This window comes from Podarcis gaigeae, assembly GCF_964106915.1.
Source record: "Podarcis gaigeae genome assembly, chromosome: 13".
Taxonomy (NCBI): domain Eukaryota; kingdom Metazoa; phylum Chordata; class Lepidosauria; order Squamata; family Lacertidae; genus Podarcis; species Podarcis gaigeae.
The window spans coordinates 45,061,216-45,079,876 of NC_139689.1; the positions used below are offsets into that span (position 1 = coordinate 45,061,216).

Below are 18,661 nucleotides of genomic sequence, written 5' to 3' on the forward strand. Positions count from 1 at the left end.
GATACTCAAGCAAGTGTCCTTCTAAATTAATTCTGACTATATTTTCATTGTCCTACTTTACAAGAGTCAGTTGCAGACATTTCTCACATCCATAATGCTTAAACAATTTTTTTATATCATTAAAAAATTAATACATCTGATTTAAAATTCATATAACATAAGGGACAGGGGTGGTGCTGTGGTCTAAACCACTGAGCCTCTTGGGCTTGCTGATCAGAAGGTTGGCAGTTTGAATCCCCACGACGGGGTGAGTTGCTGTTGCTCCATCCCACCTCCTGCTATCCTAGCAGTTAGAAAGCACACCAGTGCAAGTAGATAAATAGGTACCACTGTGGCGGGAAGGTAAACTGCGTTTCTGTGCGCTCTGGATTCTGTCATGGTGACCGTTGCACCAGAAGCAGTTTAGTCCTGCTGGCCACATGACCTGGAAAGCTGTCTGTGGACAAACGCTGGCTCCCTCAGCCTGAAAGCGAGCTGAGCGCTGCAACCCTGTAGTCATCTTTGACTGGACTTAACAGTCCAGGAGTCCGTTACCTTTTTTTTTACCTCATGTAACATAAACACACATACATATATATATGAAGAAAACAAATTAAATACCAAAGTATTCCTGATTATTAATAACGGCACTCCCAAAATTGTTGAGTTGTGTTTCATTTGGTTCCCAATTTCATTGTTTGTATAATTTTTGTATAGTTACTACCCTGTTTTTCAATGCTGTTTTATTTTTCAATCATACGAAAGTGGCAAGGGTTAATCTGGCCATTGTTATAAAATATAATACAGCTTCTTATATATTTTCCGCTTTTATATTTGCAGATAATTAAGCACACATTCCAGTAGGTTAGGAGCGATGCTATTACCGAAAATTCCTTTAACATTTCTGTTAACTGTTTCTGTATATATTGGTGCTCTTTATATTGCCACCACATTTGGTAGAAGTCTGCTGTTATAAGACAAATGTTGGACAGGAAAGACTTTCAAAGCTTCCCTAGTAAAGAGTTTAACATTCCCAAGGTTTGTTTGCTTGCAATCGACATGTACATCTGGAAGCCTGGGGGAATGGTCTCACAAATACATTAAGCAAGACAAGATCATTGGTGCACTAATGTGCACACATGCTGAGGAGTAGCATACATGCTATATTTGATCTGTTTCTCCAGTGTTTCAGATTCAGATAATCAGGGCTCAGAGCATTAGAGAGCAGTAACAAGTACCAGTACCAATTTTGGTTCTGAGTTGGCATGTGCATTTTTGGTAGGAACACTGTCACAGACTGCAATGTGGGTGGCCTATGATGGCTTTTAAAAGTAACTTATTTTAAATGTGCAAAATTAAAGCAGCTGGCTTTTTCAGCACGCTATAAGCTGAGCATACAAACTCTCTTCTTCAATAGAATCAAGATTATTTGTCAGATTAGACATCTTGAAGCCACTCATCTCTGTGCATGGTTTTGAAGACAGTTAAAGTAAAATAAATCTTCCCTTCTTGATCAATACCGACCTCATGCGCCTTCAGCTTTGGATTATTCTATTATGCAAAGGAAATACTTTATCGGTTGCTCTTTTTCAAAAAATTAAATTTGGCATGAAAAATGTTCCCTGTGAGAAAAAGGGGAGCTGTTTTGATACGCCCTTCTTTATCTGAGTACAAAATCATTGTCATATTTCGTGAATGGAAGAAGCACTTACAAAGCAAAATCAGATGCCAAGAGAGCTTCCTGAGCAGAGTCATTGGGGAAAGTGCCAGACTGCAAGTCTTTATTGGATTTCCTGTATATATTGTGCCAGGGATGCTAAAATAGAAGGAAACTCAAATAGTCTTCTCGGCTTTCACAGCTGTCTTGCTTGTGTAGAAAACCATTTTTTGCCAATGTTCTGCAAAATGCTGCCATTCCGGTATTCGTATCTAGCGCAAATAATGACATTATGCTGGTTAAAATATGTGTTGCTTACTACTGGGGGAAAGCGGAAAATAGAATTATGTGTGCCTTTTCTGTGGCTAGCTCTCAAAGTAGCAGGTATGTGGGATACAATCGAAATATAGCATTTTAAATAGGTACAGTGGTGCCTCGCAAGACGAAATTAATCCGTTCCGTGAGGCTCTTCGTATAGCGGTTTTTTCGTCTTGCGAAGCAAGCCCATTGACAGCTTAGCGGATTAGCGCTATTAGCGGTTTAGCGGCTTTTAGCGATCAGCTGTTAAGCGGCTTATCAGTGGATCAGCTGATAAGCGGCTTGGCGGCTTAGGAAAAGGGGGGGGAGGGAAAAAAACCCGCAGGAACTCGCAAGACATTTTCGTCTTGCGAAGCAAGCCCATAGGGAAATTTGTTTTGCGAAGCGCCTCCAAAACGGAAAACCCTTTCGTCTAGCGGGTTTTCCGTCTTGCGCGGCATTCGTCTTGCGGGGCACCACTGTATTATGTGAGGTGTACTTTCAAGTATTACACCAGCAGCCTGTACTAATTTTGCAGGTTTTTGTTGAAAGAATGTGATTTAAGTGTATTCTGCACCAAGAGAAAATGGTAGGACTTAGAATGGCCTGGATGTGTAAGAGAGGCTACTTTAGAACCATTGTCTTAGCCCAGATGACATTCCAACAGCCAACTACCGTATTTTTCGCTCTATAAGACGCACTTTCCCCCTCCTAAAAAGTAAGGGGAAATGCGTGTGCGTCTTATGGAACGAATGCAGGTGGGAGGCTCTGCTCAGCACTCCCTTTAAAGAGCTGTGTGGAACGTGTGTGTGGCTCTTGGGGGCTTTTCCCCGAGGAGGGAAAAGGGCTGCCCTTCTCCCTCCTTGGGGAAAAGCCCCCAAGAGCTGCACACACGCTCTGTGTGCTCTTTAAAGGGAGCACGGCTCTTGGGGGAGCCTTCCTCCCGCTGCCCGGGAGAGGCTGCGCGCGGCTATCCCATAAGCCAGGACAGCAAGAGGCTATCCCAGAAGCCAGATCCCTCTTGCTGTTCTGGCTTCTGGGATTCAGAATTTTTTTTTTCTTGTTTTCCTCTTCCAAAAACTAGGTGCATCTTATGGTCTGGTGCATCTTATAGAGCAAAAAATACAGTATATTTGTTGTTATACTATATAGATGCTGAAGTATGAGCCAGAGTTCAGCGTTTGAATTCTATACGAATAGATTGCAATGAGTGAATTGTTCCCATTTCCAATTTTGCAGACCTCAGCAGTGTCCCAACGAATAAGTCCTTGTTCCACGCTGACCAGTAGCACTGCTTCACCACCTGCCAGTAGTCCCTGCTCCACCCTCCCTCAAACTAGCACCAAGGATGTTATAGCAAAAGACTGCACTTATGGAGCTGTCACCAGCCCCACTTCTACTCTTGAGAGCAGAGACAGCGGCATAATAGGTGAGTCATGTTCATGGGCACCAGTAATGCTATGTGTCTTGGAATCATGTTTAATAGAATGTTGGTGACATGAAGAATTGGCATGAAACTGCTGAATTAAAACTTACTGATTCTATTTGCTCAGGCATGAAAAGAAACAATACTTTCCTTTCCTACTACAGGATTAACTCAGTAATGAGAGGATGATTGTATTAATACAAAGTGCTGCTGTTATGAATGGTCACTGTGCTTATTTTGCATACAGCTAAACGTCAATTTAATGGTTGTAGATTGTACTTTTTGCATTTCATTGCCATTTGATCCCACTATGGACCACTTACACACACCCACACACCCACACCCACACACATACCCTGAGGATATTATTTCATTCATTGGGTGAAGTGGACTTCAGTTGATTAAAAGCATATGCCATAATAATTCATTAGTCTTTAAGGTGCAACAAGACTCTTTGTCATTCTAACCTTTCTTTGGGGTAGAGTATATCCATGGGATAGGACGCGGGTGGCACTGTGGGTAAAAGCCTCAGCGCCTAGGGCTTGCCGATCGAAAGGTCGGCGGTTCGAATCCCCGCGGCGGGGTGAGCTCCCGTTGCTCGGTTCCAGCGCCTGCCAACCTAGCAGTTCGAAAGCACCCCCGGGTGCAAGTAGATAAATAGGGACCGCTTACTAGCGGGAAGGTAAACGGCGTTTCCGTGTGCAGCTCTGGCTCGCCAGAGCAGCGATGTCACGTTGGCCACGTGACCCGGAAGTGTCTCTGGACAGCGCTGGCCCCTGGCCTCTTAAGTGAGATGGGCGCACAACCCCAGAGTCTGTCAAGACTGGCCCGTACGGGCAGGGGTACCTTTACCTTTACCTTTTATATCCATGGGATGCTCAGTAGATGAGCCCTCCAGTTAACTTGCAGAGCTTGGATCAAGAGAAACAGTCTCTCAAAATAAATGTATTCCACAGAGTCATGATCAACTGCAGAATCCCTATCACAGTACTGTTTTGTTTCTCCTGTTAGCAACAAAGTGCAAAGCTTCTCCAGGTCCTTGTGCCAAGGTGCAAAGGGGACCTAACTGCTGTTGTCACCTTGGCTCAGAAATTTGCTTCCATCTGCAGTAACCCTGATTCCCAGAGTGTTCAGGAAAATCAGAACTGAGAGAGTAGATATAATCTGTGTTACCTCTCAATAGTACCCGCTAGTGAAGCTATTGATGTGGTACCAGAGAGACTTCCACTGGAGCGCAATCTTATCAACTCAGGGACTGGCAAATGTCTGCCTCTTGGTTATCTGACAGAAATGATCTCAACAGCTTTCTACAACACAGTTTATGAAGTAATGTGGAAGGTGTGTATTTTGTAGTGCTGGAGGAAGAGAGCCATAGCTCTTCGTAATTCTTTCAAGTAGAAGTTAGAATTGCCTTAACTTGTCCTGTCACTCCTCTGTTCCCCTAATCATTAAAATACTTAACCAGCTTTTTAAAAGATGGAGTTTTGACATGGGAAAGAATACAGGTTTATGTGTATCAGTATAGCACTATCTTGTCATATTCAACATTTTCTGTTGCCTTAGTAATAAAAGTTTTAGCTGCCAATTTCTTTGTGTAAGACATTTACCTCTCAGCTCTTACTCTATTCTCTGCAGTAGAAAAGTTATCAAAATAATTCTAATATATACTTCCCCATTATAAATTGTTAGAATTTCTTGTTTGAAATAATGAAAGGCAAAAAGGTTGATACAAGTGTGGCTAGAAAACAGATTAGAGTTACCCTTTTCAGTGCAAGATGGATTAAGAGCCGCGTGTGTCCAAAAGTAAATTCTAAAATAGCAAACAAGTTTGTAGTATATTTGTTTCAAATGAGAAAAAAGAGAGGTTTGTGCTCACCCAACACCATTCCTTTGATGAACCACATTTCTTTAACCAGAGGCTGCACCAGAGGAGTCTGTTCTTGCAGAAATATTCACTGCTTGGTTCATTTCCATGAGGATCACGTGAAAATTCTAATCAAATGCTCGTTCAGTGATCTGTTTTGCTTCAGTGGCATCTTGGTAGGTCTGGCTCATAAGTCTCTCCAAATCCGCTGCAACTTCTCTCAGAGAGTCGTCCTTTTCTTTCTTCCTCCTGTCATTCCTGCTCTGGTTCCTGGCCCACTCTGTCCGGTGGTTTGATCCAAACCTTTGATCAAAAGCCCTGAAGTCTTCATCTGGGATGAAGTCTTCATCTCTTGCTGGACTTGAGAGGTTGAGCCATTAACCTCTGCCAGTAGTTTCTGCTTCTTTCTGTCATCTCCATTTTACTGAGCATGGTCTTAATATGAGGCAGATATGCTTCTCAGACTGTCTGGCTTCCACAGGCTTCTGAATTAATCCTACTGTAAGAGATTTGATCCATCCCACCAAGGCCTTTACACGAGGCTTTCACACAATCCTACTGTAAGAGATTTGATCCATCCCACCAAGGCCTTTACACGAGGCTTTCACACAATCCTACTGTAAGAGATTTGATCCATCCCACCAAGGCCTTTACATGAGGCTTTCACACAAGGTGAAAAAGTTTAAGGGTTTCCCCCTCACCAATGGCTACAACTAAATCTCCTTCAAGCCACTATTAGAATAGGTTGCACTTTCACTAGTCAGCAGCTATTCATATAGCTTTTTGCTCTAGTTTGCATTGGAAGGTCAGAAGGTAGATGAAGCCTGCTTATTTTCAGCGTCTGACTGTAGTACTCCAGTCCAAGCTCATTAGATACTCATACATCTTGTGGAATATCTTAACCAGACTCAGATGGGATCTGTGCAGCTGGGCTTTTAGGTCAGCTTTTATCCCTTTAGCTGCTGACCAAGCAAGGCTTTCACCTATTCCTGGGCAGCCTTCAGGGTTGCTTTAAGTCATCTTCATCTCCTAGTGGGATACCCTGATTCTGCTAGAAGTGCTGCGGCAATTTTCTACATATTGGCTAAATCACATCACATCACAGTTTCTCCTGAAAGAAACATTGCTCTACTTCTGACGCTAGGGTTAAGCACTCTATACTTTCTCAAGTATGAGAAATCCAGGGAACTGTACTATGGGATTTAGTTTCCTTTGAATGAAAGTACGCTACATACTTAAGTTGTCACTGAAGTATCTGTTTTATTTACAAGCATAGTAAAAGGAAATAGATTTCAAAAATAGGCAGTAAAACTGGTGACCCAAGGCAGCTCCCCAGCAGAAGTCAGTGCAGTTGAACTCACATCTGCCTGCCTGTCTACCTCCATCTGTGTCCAGATCTGTCTGACCTCAGCATCTCTCTCCCCATCTGCTTCTAGTGTTCATCCTGTCCTTCCTCAAAACTCTGATGGGTGCCTTATTTCAAAGGCATGGGAGGGGAAGTCCCTGGCTACCCATTGGTTTAACAATAGGTCCATTTGCGCTAATCAAGGCAGCCAAACTCATAATAAAGATTACTAATGGAAGCAATAGAAGCCTCAAAGGAAATTTGTTGCAAACTAAGTTTATTGTTCTTACATTTGTCGGTCCATGTTGAGTCTGCATATTATCTCACTTCAATTGCAGTTTCTCTCTGCCTCTCTCATAACCCATAAAGCAGAGATTTTCAGCCTGTTTGAGTCCACCGCTCACTTCAATTGCAGTTTCTCTCTGCCTCTCTCATAACCCATAAAGCAGAGATTTTCAGCCTGTTTGAGTCCACCGCTCCCTTGACCACTACATTCTTTCTGCATTGGATGCCTGCTCCCCAGCCCTCACACTTCCTTTCTAAAGCAAAGCTCTGGTAGGGTTGTAGAGTCCTCCTTCCTCCTTCCAAAGCATAATTAGTGCATTCCCAAATTTGGGAAGTGGTGGGAGGGCTCTAGGGCCCTGCCAGAGCCTCTCTTTTGAAAGGGTGGGGCGTGGAGTGTCAAATTGTGCGGCCTGTGGGTTCCATGTCAGAGTACTCTTGCGGCCCACCTGGTATGAAAAGTTGGGCTGCCTTTGTTTATAGCTTGCTAAGATAATTTCATACGGTGGTGTATACACTAAAAAGATCTAGAAAAATCTAGGTGACCAGATTTGTGTAGGGTGGGGGGAAGTTACTCTGGTCAAGCTCATAATTGGGCTTAGGTAATTGGTTTGTTTATTCCTTGGCCAGTTGCTAGCCAAACTGGACCTCAGCATGCACAATCCACAATGTCTTTGACAGTGCAGTGGGCTCCAATCCCACCTCCATCTGTTCCCCTTCCACCCCACAAACGTCTTCCTCGCTTGCTCTCATTCACCCATGTTTTTCCAATGCATGACGCCACCCATGTGCCTGTCTGCTAGATCCAGTGCAGTGGAGGCAATAGCAAGCCTCTTCCCACCCTTCACCCCAATCTCCAGCTCTGGTGCCTGCTGCACTGCTATGCAATGTGCTGGGTGCAAGCACACAGAGAAGTACAATGTGCTGGGAAGATGGAGAGTCGAGAGAAATGTCTGTCACTTATTTCCTCACTCCTTCTTTCAGCCAAAGCAGCAGGAGCAGCCAAGTAAGTGGATGGAAAAGAAGGAGGCTTGGACGATCATATGCATTGGGGGTGGCAGGGACATAGCTTGAGGGCTGTGAAGTGTAGAATTCTCCTTTGCCTCAGATTGAAATCTAAACAGCAGAGAACAGACTCCAAATTTCACATTTCAGGGCTGGGTGATACAATGCCTGCATACACAGAAGCCCAGAGCCAGTGGCTGGCAGTCAACCAATGAGTCCTGTCAGCAAAATCCCTGTGCAAAGGCTCCTCTTTGCACAATGGGGATTCTCTCTCTTCCCCTGCTTGCCCCCCAAAATTGGTTTTGGGGAGTCGGGAAAGTGGGGATCTTTTAATCTAGCAAGCTGAAATGCTTGCCCTGGCGGAACAAATTGCCTTAGTGCAGTGTTGAGTTCCACCCAGTGATTGTGTCCTGTTTGAATGATAGCTAAATTAACCCCGTTGGAGGTAATGTGAGAGAATGACAGAGAAGTGGGAAGTAGCCGTCATCTTGAGTTCACTGTAGCAATGAACAGATTGATGAACAGAACAGCTGAGAAGAAAAGTCAGGGCTCCTGTATATATTATGTTGTAAGAGCAAAACTTCTGCTTAATGATGAACTCCAGCAACTAACAGTTTGGCCTTTGTGACCTTCATGTTTCCTTAAATACCATTTGTGTTGTTATATTTTTCAAACTGCAAATGTATATTTGCATATTCATCTCCCCTGTAATTCCAAAACTTGCATTTATGTGGCAGAATAGTTGCCATTTGTCATCTTATATTCTCTTTCTGATTGTCAAAGGAAAATATATATGCTTGCCTAGCCACAGTAGACAAACACTCATGCATAAGAGGAAGGGGCAGGTATCAGCAGACTGAACTTCAAGGTTTGCAGAAAACAAAACAAATAAAACCCGAAAGGTATCAGGAAAGATCCTGGTCTTTTTCATTTAGTTTTTTTTTTTTTTTTTTTTTTGCAAAATCCAGAGCAGGTACAAATAATTGTCCATATTGCAGGTTGGAAGGGCATATATCTGGGAGAGAGTGACTTAACTGCAACATTTTGTTGTGCGGACCAATTTGGATTCCATAGTCTATGAATTTACAGTTCACTTTTTGGTATCTGAATGCAGTGCAAAATTATGTTAGGGTTGTCAGAATGGTAACTGAGAGACCACACCTAAAATTTGTGCCTGAAGGTTCTGCAGCACCACCTCCCTGCTCTAGCCTTAACACTGTTCGTCCCATCGCTCACCAGAGATCTAGGCTTGCCCCACAGCAGACAGGAGTGGATAGTATACAGATCAGCAGTGGGGTAGCAGACCAGAAAGTGTAATGGCTGCATTCATACTCTTATAAGGCTGCTGAAGAAATAGACATGGTTGAACCATGGCAATCCTTTCCTTCATCTTGAATTAACTTGAATTAACTGCCTCCTTTGTTATTCATGTTCTCTGTTTGTTACAGCAACACTGACAAGCTATTCTGAAAATATGGATCGTGCTAAGTATGGAGGGGAAAGCAGTAAAGAATTGGGATCTGGAGGAAACTTGAAACCTTGGCAGTCTCAAAAATCCAGCATAGACTCTTGTTTATATCGAGTGGATGAAAACATGACGGCCTCTACATACAGTTTGAACAAGATCCCTGAAAGGAACTTAGAGACTGTTTTATCCCAGTCAGTACAATCCATTCCTCTCTACCTTATGCCTCGCCCAAACTCCGTAGCAGGTAAGAAATTCTCATTAAGTGCTAAGGTAAATTGTAATTAATGGTGAGCCAGAAACTCGTTACTTACATTTTTATCACCCCTGTAAAAAAATGTGTGAATGCTTCAGGTGTTTAAAATATTATTTCTGAAATAACATCCCACACTAACTTTACATTTCAAGTTATCCAGTGTCTTCTAGTTTTGTGTCCCATGGATCCTGCCTATCTCTACCTCAGTTGTGTCCTTGGCCATGAGAAACTTGCTGAAGGATTACACAAAGCAACATCTCCACTCCTAATAGTTTCAGAAGTACTTGCACAATGTCACTTGCTCTTTGTTCAATTTAACCCTCATATTTAATTAAATCACATAAACTTCTAAATGTACTAATGAGAGATTAATGAAAAGCTGCTAAAGAGTGGTGCTGCGTGAGCCAAGTAGTGGAATTGGTAGTGGAGGGGAGCCAAAATAAGACTGTACAAGGCCACTGTTTGCAAAACTACGAACTCTAATCATTTCCCCTACTTCTAGGAACAACTTTAATCCAGTCTGGGTCTGCCTTACTTCCAACTAGCTCTAAGTCAAACATTTCTATTGGGTAGTCGCCAGTCTTAGATTGATGAGTGACTCCCTAGAATTTCACATGCAGGCAGCGACCATTTTAGGCGCGTCCATGTTGGGTGATAACGCCAAAGCTGGTGCCTCCTCCCTATGAAGTATTGCCTGGGATTCATCACTCCGGTTCCGTCATGTCCCAAAGACATGAGCACACGACTAGCAGAGTCCAAACAGAAGCTCAGCCTTGAGGAGTAACACCTAAGCCTAATTTATTGCAAATTAAATCAAACGTAACAGAACAAAGAAAAACATGGCTTCTCTCTCTGCAAAGAGAACTGCAAAAACAATAGCTATACAAGACTCCAATAATCAGTGCTGGAATGTAAACAGACATGTGATATGTAACAATCCCACACATCTGTAGCACGGGAAGAATGGAACTCTCAACAGTCCAATTGATGTATGATTGCTGAGACGTGGGTCCTTTTGGACCCGGAAGAGGGTAGAACCGGGGTGGTGGTGCAATGGGGGCAGGGCACACTTATGCGCATTCAGCAGATGCACACGGGAGCCGGGAACAGAACCCACACACAAAATGGTTGATGCTTGTAGTAACAGACCTCAAGTGGTACCCGGAGAACCACAAAAGGTTTATATCAGTGATATTGCAGAAACTAATAGATACTGGTTTGGGACACAGATTTGCTGAGCTTGTATGCTTGGGAGAGATGCCCATCAAACGTTGTTTCCCTCATAATTTGCCTACAGCCGAGAAATGAAATTCTGCACATGGGTGGGGGACGTTTCTTCCCCGATGTCTCAGTGCTGGACGCAGAGGCACTGGAGAAAAGTCTTTTGTTTCATTATAAAGGAGAGGTGAAAACATAAGCTAGTGTAGGGGTTCCCAAACTGTGGTCCACGGACCACCAGTGGTCTACAAATTTCATTCAAATGGTCCACAGTGTATTGATAAAAAGGACAATTAAAGATCATACAGCATCTAAGGTAAAGGTAAACGGACCCCTGACCATTAGGTCCAGTTGTGACCGACTCTGGGGTTGCGGCGCTCATCTTGCTTTATTGGCTGTACAGCTTCCGGTTCATGTGGCCAGCATGACTAAGCCGCTTCTGGTGAAGCAGAGCAGCGCATGGAAACGCTGTTTACCTTCCCGCTGGAGTGGTACCTATTTATCTACTTGCACTTGGCGTGCTTTTGAACTGCTAGGTTGGCAGGAGCAGGGACCGAGCAACGGGAGCTCACCCAGTTGCGGGGATTCAAACCGCCGACCTTCTGATCGGCAAGTCCTAGGCTCTGTGGTTTAACCCACAGCGCCACCCACGTCCCTTCATACAGCATCTAGTGCACTACAATTACTAAAACAGGCAGAAAAAACTACTAAATGGTCTGCCAGGACCCTCAGCAATTTTCAAGTGGTCCATGGAGGAAATGTTTGGGAATCACTGAGCTAGGGGAAGCTAGCAAAGCCTGTAATAAAATTATTTGCAAATGCTATTGGTTGCTTGAGTTAGGAAGCTTCCTAGAACTTACATGGTTAAACAAACCTAAAGGCTGCATAGCTTTTCCCCCCTCGAAGTTTGAGAGCATCACTAGACTTGCTCACCTTGTCTGTGAGTCTTAAACATCCCCCTTTGGGGCAGGGTGCACTTATTTTGGAGCTGAAATTAATATTCGGGGCTTAGGACAAAAGATAGGTGGGATTTTGAACCAATCTGATATAGTACATTAAAAGTCAATTTAAAATAGCTGGTGACTCATTTCCAACCTGAACTGAGGGAAGTTTGCCCATCCCTAGTTTATATCACAGGGGCTTTATAGAATCATTAAGTACCTTTAATCCTAGTTACAGATAGGTAGCCGTGTTGGTCTGCCATAGTCAAAACAAAAAAAATTCCTTCCAGTAGCACCTTAAAGACCAACTAAGTCAGTTCTTGGTATGAGCTTTCGTGTGCATGCACACTTCTTCAGATCTGAAGAAGTGTGCATGCACACGAAAGCTCATACCAAGAACTGACTTTAATCCTAGTTAAGCTATATTTCCTTCACTCTTGGAAAGTTTTATCACAAGCTCTGCTTCTCTTTTTCTTTTGCAATAACTTGCGATTAAGTGTTACCTGGAAACTAAATCTGAGAGCATGACCTGAAGACACATGATCCAGAAGTCTTGCTAGAGTTGAGCAGGCTTGGATATGGTATGATTTCGTGGGGAAAAGTCATGATATCAATGAAATAAAATGTTTATCTCAGCAGCCCCCCTCCAAACTCCAATGGATCCTAGACCGCAAGGCATTGGCTAATATAAATGGGGGGGGGCGGGCAGTAAAAGGTTTAAGATTGTAGGCTATACTGGTGTCTAGATCATGATAACTTTCATTTCTCCAGTCTTTGCCACCCTCAGCTGTCTGAACATCTCCTGCTCCCTTAAACAGTTCCAGCCCCCCTTTCCTCTCTTGCTAAACTTCCTCCCAGAGCACCTTACTTCTTTCAATGACCCCCTCAAAATCTACTTTTTTGTGAAGCCTTTGACACAGTAGCCTGGTTTGCATGTAATGCTGAGTTAAACTGGCTTACCTTGAACAAGAAAATTCTGGCCACCTGGCTGATCCCTTCCTCCTCTGCCTCCTTCACTATCAGGAGCTAAGTGATTTGGCTTAGCGTGATGTCTGAAACGGGGCTTGTGATTTGTCTCACTCCAGACAAGCCATGATCTGTAACCAAGCTTTGTTCATGGCTTGCCATTTGTGGTTTGTTGGGGAGAGACAAGTCCCAAGCCCGGATTTGCTTGTAATGTTAAGCTCCTGGCTTAGCTCTTCCTAGCACAGCAGCAGGGAGAGAGAGGAGCGAAGCAGCAGCCAGTTTCACATTGTGTGATCAAGGCCACTCTCCTAGTTCTTGTGCCTTACTGTACCTAAGCCTAAGTATCTTTAACTGAAGTAGCACATATTCTTTTCCTGTTTTCCTCTGCCTGCCTCCACTTCCCTCTCCTTCCCTTGTTGTCTCCATTGTGTCTAATTATAGATTATATCCCTTTGGCAAAAGGACATCGCCTCTTGTAACTCAGCAAAGCAACATGCACACCAATTATGCTGTATAAATCAGTCATCTTCATTGCCCAAAATAGCCTCATATCTATAGAAATCTTTGGCATGCTTCTTAGGACAAAGAAGTCATTTTTCTCTCCTTTGACCATAACTGTTCTCCATATATTCTCCACCTTTCTGTTGAAATAATACTTCATCAATTTAATTTTATTTTTACTGTGGAACTGTTCAAAACAACATTTTAAAAGCATTTAAGCAATTTGTTTATTGTATTTATTCGTTCAATAAAAACTCAAAGTATTTTACAAAATGCAAATGCAAGTGACGCCTTTTGCTTTGTGTGGTTGTATATTATACTTAAAATTACATATACATTCTGTATCGGTTTTCTTTTTCCTGTTCCACGCAATCTGAATACCTCTCTTGCAGTTCTCTTTTGTGGGCTGAGTAAAAGGAAAATATAGATTGAGTGATTTTTGTGTGCATTGGGCCTTAAGTATTTTGCATTGTTAGTAACTAAAGCCGTTCAGCATTCCTTAATTTCAGCTGAGAATATTTACAGTGTACAACATCATTGTTTTCTATGTAAGCCTTCTAAAGAACTAATCAGGCTAAAGGTACATTACAGTATGCTGCTATATCATTTTATTCTCACAACAGCCCTTTGAAGTTGGCCAGGTGGAGAAATAATTACTTGCTCCAGGCTGTGGTTTATGGGTGAGAAGGTATTTTTGACCTGTGGTTTCTCTGTAACATATATTTTAGCCTTATGAACAAAGAGTTGCCTCCACCTAGTTATCAGGGTTGAAATGCATCTATTTTCAGGCATTGCATACACCTACCATTAGGTGACATGAAGGCATTTTATAGCCGGATGGAAGTATTCATGGCAATGAAGTGTTTGCCTCATCAAACTGCAAAAGGGTCACTGAGAGAGTTGGGAATCTATTTACCGCAAGGTTTCAGGCTCCAATATACTTATAAACAAATCCCAGGAAAGGAAGGTCCAACCCTGTATGAACTCTAGATATAGTACCTGACATGATATATATTCTTTTGGAACTACCAAAGAAATAAACAAGTGGCTACTTTTAGGTCATTTTGCTTAGGGAAGTTAACATAATTAATTTAAGGAATCTTTCTCTACAGTCTTTAGAAACCTGCAGGTTTACATTTCTATCTTTTTCTAAATTAATAGATACTAACATTCTAATAGTGGGACGCGGGTGGCGCTGTGGGTAAAACCTCAGTGCCTAGGACTTGCTGATCGTAAGGTCGGCGGTTCGAATCCCCGCGGCGGGGTGAGCTGCCGTCGTTCGGTCCCAGCTCCTGCCCACCTAGCAGTTCGAAAGCACCCCTAAGTGCAAGTAGATAAATAGGTACCGCTTTATAGCTGGAAGGTAAACAGCGTTTCCGTGTGCGGCACTGGTGCTGGCTCGCCAGTTGCAGCTTCGTCACACTGGCCATGTGACCTGGAAGTGTCTTCGGATGGTGCCGGCTCCTGGCCTCTTGAGCGAGATGAGCGCGCAACCCTAGAGTCGGTCACGACTGGCCTGTACGGGCAGGGGTACCTTTACCTTTAACATTCTAATAAGCATGACCAACATATCTGATGAAGAGTTTTTGTTGACTTTTCTTTGGTCCTGTGTTAAAAAGCATGAATTATTTGCTTTGATCCAATGAGCACAGCTCAGATGCTGTACACCAGGGGTGGAGACCCTCCAACCTGTAAGCCAAATTAAACCTGCCAGGCCCTGGAGGTTGGACCACCCAACAGTTTTGGGCAAAGCATGCCCACGTTTGTGGGCCTGGCATATATGAAAGTTCAAACCGCAGGTTAAGGAAGAAGAATCTCCAGCGCACTTTCGGTATGCCTCTGATTCTTCCTTTTGAAGACAAAACACTGCACTTTTGAATATGGTGCCTTTTCCCGTCACCCTTCAATATGTATTGAATGACGAGTGCTGTATATTTACTATAATGTCTTAATACCAATCCCAAAAGTGTGTCTCATCAAGCATTCTATTCATTGGCAGCCACAAGCTCAGCCCATTTAGAAGATCTAGCTTATCTAGATGAACAGAGGCATGCTCCCCTACGAACATCACTCCGGATGCCTCGTCAGAGTATGGCTGGTGCTCGCACACAACAGGACCTAAGAGGTAAGCATTATGTGTGTGCAGCTGTGACATATCCCGGGGTCTTTAGCAGCTACCACCCTAGTACAGATGCCTACTGAAGGTGTCCACATTCTGAGAAGGAGCCTAGTGTAGTCTGGGCTATATCTGGCTGCGCTACAGTAAGTTATCCTGAGCTATCCAAAACATAATTGGAGTTGCTTTAAAGCAGGGTTTCCCAAACTTGAGTCTCCATTTGTTTTTGGACTACAATTCCCATCATCCCTGACCTGCTGGCTAGGGATGATGGGAGTTGTAGTCCAAAACACACACACACCAAAAAACAAAACAAACAAAAAACCAGCTGAAGACCCACGTTTGGGAAATCCTGCTTTAAAGTAGTAGGATTTAAATAAAAAATATTTACCACCCTTTTGGCCACTAAAAGGACAGTATAAATGGTGCTATGCACATACAGTATGAGAGCTTATAAGTACTGGGGGATTCCCCAGCTATGGCAAAAAAGACTGTATATTAAGAAAGATTACTTTATATATTTTTAAAAGAGGCAGGGAGAGAAACCTTTTCAAATGTATGTGGGGTGGTAGGTGGGCCTTTGTATCTGCAATGTCCTTCCATAGTGACAGAATCTTAAAAACAGTTAAAAGCTCCATAACTATTGAAAGACAGATCAGAATATCCAAAATAGAGGAAGGGAAATCCACCCACACCTGTTTTTATAGTCAGTGTTCAAAAGTGAAGGTGGTATGAGGCCGTTGGGGGATCCCCCCCCAAAAAAATCCCTTCCCATCGAATTGTATTTCCTTCCACCTTTTCTGAAATTTTCCAACTTTTCTGCATTTGAACAGAGCAGTGCTATAGTAGCCAATGATACCTAAATTCAAATGGATCCCTTGAAAAGCTCACCATTGTTCAGGATTAGAAGGTGGCACTCGGCGCTTCCTTAACCATAACTAATTATAGTTCCTGAATTGTACACGTGTTTTTCCCCCCTTTGCAGTACGCTTTGCACCTTACAGACCTCCTGACATCTCTCTGAAACCGCTGCTTTTTGAGGTGCCCAGCATCACCACAGAATCCGTATTTGTTGGCCGGGACTGGGTGTTCCAGGAGATAGATGTACAGTTGCAGAGTGCTGACGCCAGTGTGAACAGAGGTGTGGTGATCGTTGGAAATATAGGCTTTGGCAAGACAGCAATCATCTCCAGACTGGTTGCGCTGAGCTGCCATGGCACACGCATGAGGCAGATTGCTTCTGACAGCCCCCATGCATCCCCAAAACGTAAGTGAAGAGATGTACTAACTGGATAAATCTGTTGTGTGCTTAGGTTACATATTACCTAATGGAGATGTGCTCCTATGTCCTGTACGCAAGCAGGTTGGGACAGTGCCTTGCATTTGTAAGAGTGAGAAATTATAGGGATTCTGAACTATTCATTTTCCAGTCATATACTATAAGAGCTTGGAATTGCTAGAAATTCAGCTTTTATTTCCATTGAATCTAGACTTGTCTTTCCACTTACTACAGCTCAGATAAGAGTGCTATCTGCCTATATACTGAAACATTTGGGTGCCAATCTTTACAATGAGGACAGATACAAAGAGTTCTTAGTGACTTCTCCACAATTAAGACTTCTTCCTCTGGAAATCATACTGAGTTCAAGCCAGAGGATGTTTTGGAAAGCTATTTTTAGTGGCCAGGAATATATGTCAGCTTGGGTTTATTTAATGCACAAAGCTTTGAATAGGTTTGGTAGTACTTATGCATCAAGAGCCTTCAGGGTGACATAAAAAGCCTAATAGAAAAATGCTTTTATTGGTGGTGGAGAGGTACTGTGGTAATTTCATTCTGGGGACTGTAGGCTGTGCCTGCCTTGCAGGCTATTCTAGTTTTATATGGTGCCATTTTGGCTGCATTGCCTTAATGTCCAGCTGCCCACTCCTACATTCCTTTATTTGACTCCTGTTTTCCATGACCTGCTGTTTACAAATGTTGGCTTGTGTAAGGGAAATCGAGCTGTCTTTCTAGGGTGCATAGATGTGATTTGCTTGCTTCTCACTCTTTCCAGTCTAAGTCCTTCTTTCTGCCTTTCCTGCATTGCAGATGTTGATGCAAACAGAGAGCTCCCCCTCACTCAACCACCTTCTGCTCACTCTTCCATCACAAGTGGAAGCTGCCCTGGAACCCCAGAAATGCGCAGACGTCAGGAGGAGGCTATGAGGAGGCTTGCTGCCCAGGTATTACTTCCCCACCCAAATTTTTCATTCTGTTTTTCTTTCATATGGATGAAGCAAACCAAGGGAAAGGAATAGTGTGCTTTAAGTCCTGCTACAGATACTTAACAACTATTTATTATGCTATAAGGTAAAAGGGTCCTCTGACCATTAGGTCCAGTTGTGGCCGACTCTGGGGTTGCGGTGCTCATCTCGCTTTATTGGCTGAGGGAGCCGGTGTACAGCTTCCGGGTCATGTGGCCAGCATGACTAAGCCACTTCTGGCGAACCAGAGCAGCGCACAGAAACGCCATTTACCTTCCCGCCAGAGCGGTACCTATTTATCTACTTGCACTTTGATTTCGAACTGCTAGGTTGGCAGGAGCAGGGACTGAACAACAGGAGCTCACCCCGTCACGGGGATTCGAACGCCGACCTTCTGATCGGCAAGTCCTAGGCTCAGTGGTTTAACCCACAGCGCTACCCGCGTCCCTTTATTACACTATGGCCATGCTAAAATTCCCAAATATTCCTTCTGCTTGCACAGAGGTTCCACTAATGTCAGAAGATCTCTTCCACCTCTTGGGGTTATTTCTTCACCAGTGTTGAGTGGGAAGTCTTTCCTGCAATGTGATACTATGAAGATACTTGCAAATACTCCCTTTCTTTAATGGTTGGCTGGTTTGTTCTGAACAATGAAGTCACTGTGTGGAAGTATTGCTAAGTTAAATTACCACTGTTCGGTTTTGTGGGAGGGAAAAGAATTAAAAATACACAACTGTGTCAAACCATTATATAACCGGGTGTTTCCCAAACTTGAGTCTCCAGCTGTTTTTGGACTACAGTTCCCATCATCCCTAACCATTGGTCCTGCTAGCTATGGATGATGGGAGTTGTAGTCCAAAACCAGCTGGAGACACAAGTTTGGGAAACACTGATCCAACAGATAGACCCAAGGTGGCAAACCTCCAGCCCCCAAGCAAACCTTGGTCCACCAGGTGTTCCAATTTGGCCTGCAAGGGCATTTACTATACCCACTTGTCACTTAGCTGACATCAGCTAACTGATGCCAGCTTGTGGACAGGGAGGCAGAATTCAACTCTGCCTTGGCTGCATGAATAGGTGTTTTCAGCCAAAGCAGGGT

At 43.4% G+C, this 18,661-nt stretch overlaps 1 protein-coding gene across 3 annotated transcripts in view; it reads left to right on the top strand.

Moving 5' to 3' along the window:
- Positions 1-18,661, top strand: part of TANC2 (tetratricopeptide repeat, ankyrin repeat and coiled-coil containing 2) — a 199,768-nt gene that overhangs the window by 139,702 nt on the left and 41,405 nt on the right. For all 3 annotated transcript variants that reach the window (XM_083708920.1, XM_083708922.1, XM_083708921.1), the window contains 5 exons: positions 3,173-3,362; positions 9,304-9,567; positions 15,202-15,327; positions 16,304-16,585; positions 17,408-17,541. In XM_083708920.1, the coding sequence (XP_083565046.1) occupies positions 3,173-3,362; positions 9,304-9,567; positions 15,202-15,327; positions 16,304-16,585; positions 17,408-17,541 (996 nt within the window). The remainder of the gene's footprint in view (positions 1-3,172; positions 3,363-9,303; positions 9,568-15,201; positions 15,328-16,303; positions 16,586-17,407; positions 17,542-18,661) is intronic.